Source organism: Mustela nivalis (assembly GCF_964662115.1).
Source record: "Mustela nivalis genome assembly, chromosome: 12".
NCBI lineage: Eukaryota > Metazoa > Chordata > Mammalia > Carnivora > Mustelidae > Mustela > Mustela nivalis.
Genome location: NC_139031.1, coordinates 48,581,746 through 48,593,928, shown reverse-complemented (window position 1 = coordinate 48,593,928; position 12,183 = coordinate 48,581,746). Strand labels below are relative to the sequence as shown.

At 41.6% G+C, this 12,183-nt stretch overlaps 1 protein-coding gene across 9 annotated transcripts in view; it reads right to left on the bottom strand.

Moving 5' to 3' along the window:
- The window catches only part of OSBPL3 (oxysterol binding protein like 3), a 176,546-nt gene that overhangs the window by 29,217 nt on the left and 135,146 nt on the right, over window positions 1-12,183 (bottom strand). For all 9 annotated transcript variants that reach the window (XM_082692180.1, XM_082692183.1, XM_082692181.1 and 6 more), the window contains 4 exons: window positions 10,233-10,367; window positions 9,218-9,311; window positions 4,451-4,701; window positions 1,342-1,479 (listed from right to left, as the gene is read on the bottom strand). In XM_082692180.1, the coding sequence (XP_082548306.1) occupies window positions 1,342-1,479; window positions 4,451-4,701; window positions 9,218-9,311; window positions 10,233-10,367 (618 nt within the window). The remainder of the gene's footprint in view (window positions 1-1,341; window positions 1,480-4,450; window positions 4,702-9,217; window positions 9,312-10,232; window positions 10,368-12,183) is intronic.

Genomic DNA, 12,183 nt, shown 5'->3' with positions numbered 1-12,183 from the left:
GTGCTTTGGGATTGTGGTATATTCCTTTGCCTTTGAGTCTTAGAGAACACTGCTTGTCCTCGACAATGAAGACCAGCACCAGCCTCCTAAGTCCCTCAGCTACAGGCCTTTCCACTTCTACCTGCGGGATGCAAATCCATTGACAAAGGGGGCAGCAAGGTAACAGGAAGGAAAACAACATGCTAGCATCCCACCCATTTTCCCTCAGTTTTCCAAGAACTGGCAGGAGCAAATGTGTTTAATGCTCCCAAGCTGACATTTAGGGATATGTGGAGGGTGGACATGTTGGGTTGTTGTCTTAACTAGAGGTGAGAGGAGTCTTTTTTATTTTCAGTATTAGGACATCCTATTTCAGCTAAACAATTCCTTACTGACAGACACTCAGGATGTTCCAGTATCCCACTATTCCAAACCATGGTGTCATGTATCAGTCACGACCACAAACACTCCTATCACACTTCATCCTCCACGTACGACACCACGCCAAGCCCGTGGTAGAGAGTATCTCATTTAATCATCACAAAGCCATCTGAGGTCTGTAATTACTGTCATTATTTCCGCTTTAAAGAGGAAACTGAGGCACAGAGAGGTTAAGCGACTTCCCCAGGGTTACAAACCTGGTGAGAGTCAGAGTTGAGATTTGAACCTAGGCTGACCCCAGAGACCCTGCTCTTTCTTCTCGAATATTGTTATCTGCTAATGCTTACGTGGTTAAGTCTCAACGAACTTCCAGGAATGCAGGCTACATCAGTATAAAGTATGTCCACCCGCCAGATGAAAACAGGCATTGCCGGCCCCCAGCCCCCATCCCACTGCTGTCTCCCTGCGCCTGGAACAATGCTGGGTAGGCTTTACACGCTCAAGAAATAGTTATTGATTGAATGAATAAATACATGAATGAATGATTCCTCTTAAAATCAAGAATGATGTCTTTTTTTGGTGCTACCCATTTCCATAGTGACGTTCATACCCCAGAAGGACAAGGTCAATGAGTAAGGGTGCACACTTTAAACCTTTAGATCAGTTTGGGCAAATGCTTCACCCTTTGAAAATCTGTCTCCCTATGGCTTTCCACAGAGGGCACTGTTGATGCCTGCTGTCAAAGGCGGGCTCTGCCTCGCAAGTGTCTTCCTGCTCACTGGGGTGGTCAGGTTTCAGTGGAAGGGAAATCGTTCTTTCTCTTTATGTGTAAATGCACTGTAATTATCTCAGTCGCTTTAAAGCCTGTGAAAGGCGGACAATAAATATTTCAAAAGCACATGTAATGGAAGGCGTGAGTGACTCCTTCAGTGCAAGCTGATATAAAGGGGTACACAACAAACAAAAAGGGTAGATAGCCACCTGCTCTGAAAAAAACTGGAAGCCTTTGTCCTCACGGATACACTCATACGTTTCTCCGAGAACAGGATTAAAGGGCTTGCTCCCAGCTCGGAAGTAGCTAGACGCATATGCCGAGACAGCGAAGGCGGCCACGTACACCTGAGGAGAGGGAGGAAAGAACGTTATTATTTAACAAACAAACATTTTTTTAAAACAAACAAAGATATAAACAAAACAAATTTCTCCCTTGATGGTTTATTTTCAAAAGCCAACAATTTATCTCTGGTTTAGAAACAACCAAACCAACTTTGGTTTAAAGTGGCAGGTTTAAATAAAGTTCATTTTGGCCCAAAGACAAACAAAGCAAACATTTGCAAATGGCCCATCTGTCCTAATGTCAGTTGGTAGAGGCTTTTAAGAGGATGATATTTATCAAGTGAGTTCCCCTGTTCTTGAGCTGTTCAGCCAAGTCCAGTAGCTCTAACCTGGTAATAATCCTAATTCTCAGGAAGGAGAGAGAAAAATATATTAAAGGAGCCAAACTCCCCTCAGAATTCAGGAAAAGCGACCATTCCTAACTAGATACTGTGGAAACCTACAAACTCATTTTGACAAAAGAAAATCTGTGATAGCAATTTCCTGAGTTTTCTGTAACAAACCACGGGACAGGACACAGTGCCTTTGAGAGAATCTGGCTTTTCTGGGAGGAATAATGAAAAATCAAAAGGCAAAGGAAGGACAGGCTATAGATAAACATGAAATAAGCACTCTCTGTGACACTCTCAGCATTTTTATCAGTTCTCCTTTCAGGCCACCAAAAAGACACATTATTTTTCTAGTCTTTTTTGGGGAGGGGCAAGTACAGAACATCGAACCTAGGTAGTGATAGCAACTTCCCCTTTCTACCAGTGAGTAACAATCTCAAGGCCTCCCCTCCCCAGCACATTTCAGGAGGTTTCTTATACTGGGGGAGAAAGCTGAGCGCCTTTCATAAATGTTCACTAGTCACACTACTTTTCTTAAGCCTTTTGCATATAGGACCCACTTTTCCACTCACACTACAGAATATTGTAGAGCATCTGGAGGCTTATAAAAATCAATTCAGTTTGCTCAATTCTGTCTTTGTTCTGGAAATCTGGGGATCTGTGCCTCTCTTTGACTCCCCACATGTTGGTTATCTGTTAAACAGTAAGCCCACACTGTCTATATGGAATGTTGAATAAAGCCTGAATCACCGGCACAATTTAAAATGTAACAGAATCTGGTGTCATTCCTAATGCTGGGGGGAGAAGGGAGTGAGGGAGCAGGCACATGGAAGCAACCCCCTCTTAGGCTGGTGACCTGAGAGGGATCCCATGCAGGGGCAGGAGCAGACCTGCAGAGCAGTGAAAACCCACAGCTATGGTTCTTGTGCAATGCCTTCCTGTCCTTTCCCTTCCAGGGGCATTGTATTGGAATGCAAAGCCTTCCCTCAAAGTCCTTCTCAAGATCAAGTCCACCAATCAATCAGCTGACACTCTAAGAGTCTCTAAATTTCTATAAGAATGAAACACCATGAAGAATATTTTAATCTTTAAAGTCAGTCTTTTAAGAAAAGAGCTGTCCACAAATGTTGACTTTCCACACTTGCTTTAGAAGCCATCTGCCTCCCTTTGTTCAGCAGAAAGTCTCTAGGAAAGAATAATAAAGAAGATAAAAAACACACAGCAGCTTTTTTCTTAGTCTTATTATCATTAGTTATCAAAAAGTCTCTTTGACGGAGAAGTCCCTGGAGACTGTGGAACTGTGGGATGCATCTCTTTTTTTAAAGATTTTATTTATTTATTTGACAGACAGAGATCACAAGTAGGCAAAGAGGCAGGCAGAGAGAGAGAGAGGAGGAAGCAGGCTCCCTGCTGAGCAGAGAGCCCGATGCGGGGCTCGATCCCAGGACCCTGGGATCATGACCTGAGCCGAAGGCAGAGGCTTTAACCCACTGAGCCACCCAGGCACCCCCTGGCATGCATCTCTTGTCCATAGCTCTCTTCACCCACAGAAGATGAAGGGGCATCCATGCCCCTTCATCTTCAAATCACTAATGTAAAGAAGTTTCAGTAAGGGTCAAAACTAGGAAACACTTAGAATTTAGAAAAGAATGGTATCCTCCATCAGTGAGAGGACGACTTAGGGTCAGGTCTACGAAGCCCAGGGAGGTGTGCCGACTCCAATTTAGCCCACGAGCAAATGCCCAGCACAGAGACTGCATGCAGGGGAAGACACTGAGGTCCAGCCACCCATACCAACAATGACCTTACCGTGAAGCAGGTAACATATGAGGGAGCCGAGAGAGGAAGGGACACTCAGTGTCAAAGAACAAAGTCAGCTAGTCACGGAGAGGGCTGATTTGGCCGTCACCCGACCACCAGGGTCCATTCTCTCCACCCCACAAGACAGGGGAAAGATGAGAAACACCTGGGGAACCCTTCACTGACCAGCCCATCACTTGATCAGAAGTAATACCGAGTAAAGAACAGAAGGTGAATTTTTCTAGGATGAGACTTTTTTTTCCCTTTCCTTTTCTTTTTTTAACTTACTCTATAGCATCAGAGTAGGGTTGGAACAATCATCTTATGTAAAAGCCTCCACTACAAATGTTATTTTCAAAAATCTAGTTGATTGTGGGACCATTCCAAGAATAAACAAAGCATTCTCAAGGGAAATATACCCTGGACAGGAAAAACAGCTTGAGAAATTAAATTCTGTCCACCCAGGATAGTAAAAAATAAACATGCAGACAGCCTTCAAAATATGGTTTCCAGTCAGGCATATCGGGACAATCCCTTGGAAGGCTCTGGAGAAAAAGGAAGCGTGACACCTCAGAGCTGAACTACCCAGAGGCACTGACACAGAGAAACTCCCCACCAAATGCCAACTCCTGACACATGACTGCAAACCACTAGGCACAGGGGAACTAGAGGCTGGTGAGCCAGGAACCCATCCGCAGAAGAATCCAGACGATGCGCAGAGGCGCGCCCAGAGCTCTGGCTCAGCCCGGCTTAGCTCTGCTGGGCCGTGGGAAGGGCCTGGGGGCGGCCAGGCTGGGGGGCTGTGGGGGACGACAGGACCCCCAGCGGGAAGGTTAAGTCCTCACCATCCTTTCCAAGGCGTTGGGGATCTGGGCGGCCTTGTCCAGGAGCTCGCTGTACTCGAGCTCCTCGCACAGCCGCTGCAGCGTGTTCAGGGGCTCGTTCAGCTCCACCGGCATGGCCACTTTGGACAGGTCTTTCCCGATGTTGTTCCGCAGGATGTTCCACAGGCTGACGGCACTGGCGCTGGGGCACGGTGCCGGCAAGCAAGTTCTTCGCTTGGACTTGGCTTCGCCGCCGCTTTCAAGCACAGGCCCTGAAAGGGAATTCAGCCCCATGGTTTGTAGAGGACTTTTTATTATATTACTTAAAAAAACACAGAAATAAAAACCTGACCCAGCAAGTAGTCGATTCTACTGTTAATCTCAGATATCTAGGACTGAAAGCCAGACAATGAAAAGAATGGACGCAGAGCTCGATTAAGCACCGAATATGACATGTGCTAAGCCCCACAGACTTTACTCACAGGGAGGTCTTCAAGTCCCCTGTCCCTCAGAAGCCAGTGCCACAAAGCTTAAATATACTTAGGGTAAAACTGGAAACTGGATTTCTATGCACCGAATATGACGTGTGCTAAGCCCCACAGACTTTACTCACAGGGAGGTCTTCAAGTCCCCTGTCCCTCAGAAGCCAGTGCCACAAAGCTTAAATATACTTAGGGTAAAACTGGAAACTGGATTTCTATGCTCCTAGCAGTTACTATCTATACTTTTAAACTTCTCAGGTTTTTTTTTTTTTTTTTTTAAAGTAGTCTCCATGCCCAGAGTGGAGCCCGACAGGGGGCTTGAATTCCTGACCCAGAGATCAACACCTGAACAGAAATCAAGAGTCAGATGCCTAACCAACTGAACGATCCAGATGTTCCTAAACTCTTCCAATTTCTTAAACTTTTTTTTTTTTAAAGATTTTATTTATTTATTTGACAGACAGAGATCACAAGTAGGCAGAGAAGCAGGCAGAGAGGGAGGAAGGGAAGCAGGCTCCCTGATGACCAACAAGCCGGATGAGGAGCTCGATCCCAGGACCCTGGGATCATGACCTGAGTGGAAGGCAGAGGCTTTAACCCACCGAGCCACCCAGGTTCCCCAACTCTTCTAATTTTTAGAAAGCACTACAAACTCTGCTTTTTTAAAGATAATCTTTTTTTTTTTTAAGATTTTATGATTTTATTTATTTATTTGAAAAAGAGAGAGAGAGATAGACAGCACAAGCCAGGGGAGTGGAAGAAGGAGAAGCAGGGAGCCAATGCTGTGTCCATCCTAGGACCCTGGGATCATGACCTGAGCCAAAGGCAGTCGCTTAACCAATGGAGCCACCCAGGCATCCCTGATTAAAAACTCTAAAGCCTTTAAATATCTCTTCAAATTCTGATAACAACAATTATTTATTACAGAAAAAAATGGTAATGAAAATAAAAGTCTTCCATTAATCCCACTACCTACAAATAGTAGCTGTTTATATTTTGGAATATTTTCATGTAGTATTTTCTCCAACCACAGAGCTCATATAGCACAGCTAGTTTTATGTTCTGCTTATTCCCTTAATTATTTTTCCATGTTATTTAGCATTTTTCTAAAATATCATTTGTAATGACTGTAAAAGAAATTCATGCTATGAATATGCCATAATCTACTAAATCATTCCTCTATTATTGGGCTTATAGATTTGTTTCAATGTTTTGCTATGAGGCAAATAAATAAATAAATAAATAAATTAAATAAATCCACTAGTGACTATTTATATTCTTAAGATTTGATTATATCTCTGAGTATTTGCTTCACATATGTAGACATGCAATTACTATGTCAAAGACTATAAACATTTTTAGACATTTGATTCATAGGATCAGATGGCTCCTCAAAAACGCTGTATCAATTTCCTATTTACCAGCAGCACATGTGTGTCCATCTCTTGAGACCTTTCTGGGATTATTATCATTTGTTTTCAATTTTGGGCAAATTTTTGAAATTTGGACAGTATTATTTCTTTGTTTCAACATTCATTTAAAAAATTCCTAGGGTGATTTGGAATGCTTTCATAAATACTTCCTTCCTGAACTGTCTGCTTTCCTATTTCTAACCAGGATATATTTCTTTCTTTTTATATTTGTTTTACAATCAAATCACTGTTTGGCATTTATCTTTAAATTTAGACAATGTGGTTCATTGATGAAACAAACACTTGCATCTACCAGTCTTTTCCTTTGTGACACTTGCATTCGCTCAGGCTCTGACATTCTTTTCCCATCCCAACTGAGCCTATTTTTAAACAAAATCTCACCAACATAGGAGGAAGGGGCATTTTATCTGCATATATTTATCTACTAAAAATAAATATTTAACATTTACTCATTGTAAAGCCAATAGCTCTGAATAAAGAGGCTACTTTGATAAACAGAAAAGTATGAAACTGGGATCATCATACTTAGCAGTTTCACAGTAACCTAAGCATCCAATTAATTGTTGAATTTAATTGCTTGACATAAGCAAAAATCTGATTTACCCAAGTAAATCAAAGTAATTTTTACCCAAGTAAATCAAAGTAATTTTTAAGAACAGTTTTTCCACATCATCTCAAAATATTTTCTCTGATTACACTAACCTAGATTTTGAAACAACACTACATGATGACTATTATCTACAAATAACTAGTATCTATCTAGTTTTTACTCTGGAGCAGCAGGTCTTCAAGAATTTTACATATATTACCTTACATATTTTTACATATACTTTACATATATCATCTCTTAAGTAATTTGCCCTAGAATACAGTACCAGTGAATGGGAGAGCTGAGGTTAACCAAGAGAATTTGGTCATGAATCCATATTCCTAAGCCCGGAACCTCCCACAACACCCATCATAGTGACAGGGGATCCTAATATTTGCCTCCTGATTTGGGGAGGGAAAAAATCAACAGGAAGCACTCTAAATATCTAGCCTTTCTTATGAACTCAGAAAAATTCTCCTGTCTTAAATTATCAAGAACTGGATTCAATCCCTATTTCCTTTTGTAGGCAAAAGTGTGTCATATGATGCACATGTTATTTCTACATCCAGTCTTTTCAGTAGAGTTCTGAGGTTTAGAAGTCTAATCTTCAGTGGAGACAGTTAAACTGGAAGACACCTATTTTTACTTCTAAATACTGCTGAAGAAGAAAGCTGGTTTTGGCCCAGTGTTTGTTAAAGCCAAGGCAATGTGTTGGTCAGCATTCCAGCAAAATGGCTGTGGAACAGGATGGAGTGAACTGGCCCTAGCTTCAATGCTTCTCCTGGCTGATGTCAGCTCAGCACAGTTGTATTCCTATGTTCTGGGACAAGTCTTCCATTTCCACTATACCCCCTCAACCTTCTAGCCTTGCACTCCCCTTGGTCCCTCCCCAAGGCCTCAAAGAGAATGAGGGCTTCAGCATTTGTCTGTCGTCCTCTTGCATGGCGAGAGGGCCATTTTAGTGTGTGAGCTGTGTGTCAAGGGAATGTGATGTTTCTTCATCTTCTTTCAATTCACCTCCTTGTTTTTCTAGAAAAACAAATAGCTCCCATATTATTGGCTTTCTCCTTTGAGCCACTGGTTCTCAGACTTTTCCACCAAAGGGTTTATCTCTCCGGGAACATTTCAAGCAAGATAGAGTATAATGAGCATCAAACTTCTAGCAGGTCTGATGCTATAAGGATGTTCTGCTAGAAAATGGTAAAATTACCTGCCTTTTTCATGGTCCCCAGAGAGTAGGTTCTTTGGCCTTCAGAGGGCAACTCATCATCATTGTAATTCACACATACTAACTAACCTGGGAAGCACCAACACAGAAAAAGCACTGACATGGTCCCTCTCCTCTGGATAGATATGTGATACAGAAAAACCTCAAGACCCCAACACATATCTGATGGTACAGGATCCATGCAGAGAACTGTCCAGAGGGCTGACACCTTCCTAAACAGATGTTAGTCTGCTTCTTCAGCTCCTACACATCGGGACTGTTTGGGGAGACACTCTGGGTATCCCATGATACAAAGTAATATTTCTTGGGCATCACTTTGCTCTTGGGATCAAGCAGTAATAAAGGAATATCTCAGGATACCTTGACAGCCCCATCCTCCCCTCTAGGAGGTAGCAGTTACTTTTAAATGTGTTACCTTGAAGAATCTGAGGCTAAATTACCACTTAGAGGGGAGCCTGGGTGGCTCGGCCAGTTAAGTGCCTACCTTCAGCTTAGGTCATGATCCTGGAGTCCCAGGATCAAGCCCCATGGGCTTCCTGCTCAGTGGGTAGTCTGCTTTTCCTTCTGCCCTTCACCCTGCTCATGCTTGCTCTCTCTCTCAAATAAATAAATAAAATCTTAAAAATAAATAAATAAGTATTTATTTATTTATTAGACCCGACCTTTTTGTTACATGATCCCGACAGAATTCCTAAATCATGAAAACCACTAGGCACCTAAAGGCAAAAAGCTATATATTAATATGTTTGCTGAGAGAAAATGTAACCATATCAGGGGTATCTGTTGGACTAATTTTTGATATTTATATGATCATTGGTATACATTCACTTGAAAAAATAGACATTTTTATGAGCTGATAAATTAACCTGAATGAATATAGTTTTCACACATGAGTGCTGTCTCCTGCCTAGACTACATAAACCTCAAGGGAAGGGAGCATATCTTTTCTTATACAGAATGTGTTACAGTTCAGTGCCTGCAGCAGATACTCTGTATATGCTTGTTAGTATTCTGTGAAGACCCAAGCTTTCAGACATCAAATAATTTACATCTTACCCAAGGTCTGTCTCTCATTATCTAGGTCATTACTGAGATTGTCTAAGGAAAGGTTATCACTTATGTCACTGACATAGGAGTCATCTTCAGAAATCTATGGGAAAAGAAACATACATTAGAATAAGAAACAAACCAGATTATCATCACACCTTTACTCCAAATTATCAAACATCTTGAAGCCCACATTATAAACCTCCAGAAATAATTTTGGGTTGTTTTCATAGAGACCCATACACCAGTCTGCCTAGAAGGTGTTCATAATAAACACCTGTTATTAAAATGTTTATACTTTCTTGACCAGTTATCCCAAATAAAGCATAAGTTAACTTGAGACTATAGTATTACAGAAATTCTTATTAATTCATACTGCATTTACACATGTGTTTGCATGGAATGAGTTCTAAATTGTCTTTGAACCATTTGTGAAAGAAAAGAATCTTCTATGAAAATTAAATAAGATTAGTACTTCTATACTAAAGGGGTAAAATTATCAATTTGCATTTTCACAAAATAATGCAAACTATGATACTTGCTTGTTCAGGAAAGTAAGATTTTTATGCATCAATTTAAGACAATATTATTATATGTTATAAATGAATTATTATAATAGCCATATTATAAGAATTATCATAATATAATAATGGCATGTTATAAATTAATATTGATAAATTCACTGATTAAAAAAAACCCAAGATGCTAATTTTGGGTCCTGCAGTAGAAATAAATTACATTATCAAACAGCTAATAGTTAAAATGATGAACAAGTAATTGAAAAGAGATAGAACAAATCAAGTAACAGAAATGAGGTAGTACCCAACACCTTCTACTTTTGCAACCTCCTCCCTAAGGTCTTGTATCTTTTTGTGTTTTTTGGGGTAGTTGTTACAGGAAGATTCTCAGAATGTAATGGTAGAAAGAGGCCATTGAGTTAAGTATTTCTAAAGCCAGGTATTTACTGAACAAGTAAAGCAACAAAAGAGATTTTGAGGCACCTAACTAAAAACAGGGCTCAAACCTCATTTTCTGAAGAGCTGGGAGATAACAGAACTTCCTGTGCATCAAAAAACTCGGAAAGGGAGTCAGTGATGGAGAGTCTACTCTCGTTGGAAAGCTGATGGACCAGAGCTCGGCTGTCATCTCTGGAGTTTTCCTATTTAAAACACAAACACAAAATTGCATATAATTAGAAACAGTCTCAAGAGAAGCAAAATAAACAACTGATTTCATTGCACAAGACACAAGGTCACAGGTGCATGCAAACAAGCAGCTCAAAGCAGAGGTCAGCTCCCAGGTTGAGAAGAAGCAAGCCTCACACAAAACAAAATGAGAAACGAAGGGCCCCTCACTTCATAGGCACTATCATTGGTTAGGTACATGCAACAAATCTCAACGCCAAAGCAGACTGTCCAGGTCAGTCTTCATTCCATTTAAGAGGGGGAAAATTCCAACACTCTCTGAATCATATCCTCTTATTCTCTACCACTGCAGGATGTTTCTTTTCATTCTAAAATTTCTTCAGAATTGTACTCAGTGTATGTCCTTGCATGGCTGATTCCGGGCAACGTGCTTTCTTCTGCCACCACGCTCTCCCAGAGGCCAACATGCTGCTTTTGTGGCATCCCTTGATAAATACAGTGTTTTGCCCCAGAAGTGCCCCTGGTGGCAGATCATTCATTATTCATGGCTGAATGAGATAAATACTCTTTGTCAGTCTCTCTCTAACACAATGACTCTGAGAGGGAAGGAAACTCCCAATCCGCTTTGTAAGCCTCCCGACAAACAACACCGAGGCATATCGTGATTTTCTCACCTTGCATGGCCCACCCTTCCCGACTTGGCTGGGTCTAAACCTTCCCTCTGGGAAGGACCGAACTACTTTGTTTGGGAATGCGCTTTCTAGTCAGTTTGCAACTGCAAATTCAATACAACTCAACAAATTGAACAACTGCTCTATGCTGGCTTTGGGGAGATAGAAGGATGAATAAGACAAGGTTTCTGGCCTGAAAGAGCGGCACAGAGAACACCCCCAACACAGGAGACCAAGACTGTGGAATAGAAAGTACTACAGAGGAGAAGAGGAAGGTGAGATTGATAGATTCTGTTTCAGGCTTTGGCTTAGGGAGGGCTTCACAGAAGAGGTGACACCTGATTGGACCTTGAGGAATGAGAACAGACTCAGGACACCATGACTCGATTCCTTCAAATCCGAGGAGAAGACTTTTGCCCTGAACTTCCCTCCAGCTTACGTTTCTTACAGGGCAGATAAAGGAACTGCTTCCGCATCATTGTGCATCTGATAAATGAGTCCCAGAATAATCTGGGGAACAAAAGTAAAAGCGGATTATGTCTTTTCCAGAAGTTTTTTCATGAGTTCAGGCTATACTCATCAGTTTCAAAAACAAATTATATCCAAGATGGGGATACGATAACAGGAGGCCACGGCAGATTTTCAAAGTGGTCCCTGTGTGGAATGTTTGCTTCAGGAACACATTTAAAGGGCTATCCCCTCCTCATGGATTCTTTCTAAATAGGATACCTGGTCATTCAAAGGTCTTACCTATTTTACTATCTATATAGCCTGTGAAAAGCAAGCTTCTTCTCTGCCCTGACAGAGATCACTTAAGGATCGACAAACAACTTTCAAGGGAAAGTCACATCTCCTCCAAAGAGGAGACGCCATAGGGAATAACTGAGCTCCTTCAGTGCTCGCCAAAACAACAGAATCTTCCTGTCTTGATGTGCCACTGCCATATAAGACTCTAATGATTTATTTACTTATTCTATTCATTAATTCATTACTCTCTATCACCCTCCTTCTAGACTGGTGGATCAGGATGGGCTGATCAACAGGGAAAATAATACACCTTGCCCTAGCCCCTTCTGGCATTCCACCCCTCCAGACACTTCCTGTTAATACCCACTGAAAACTCAGTGGGACTACAGCAGCCCCATGCCCCAGCACACTA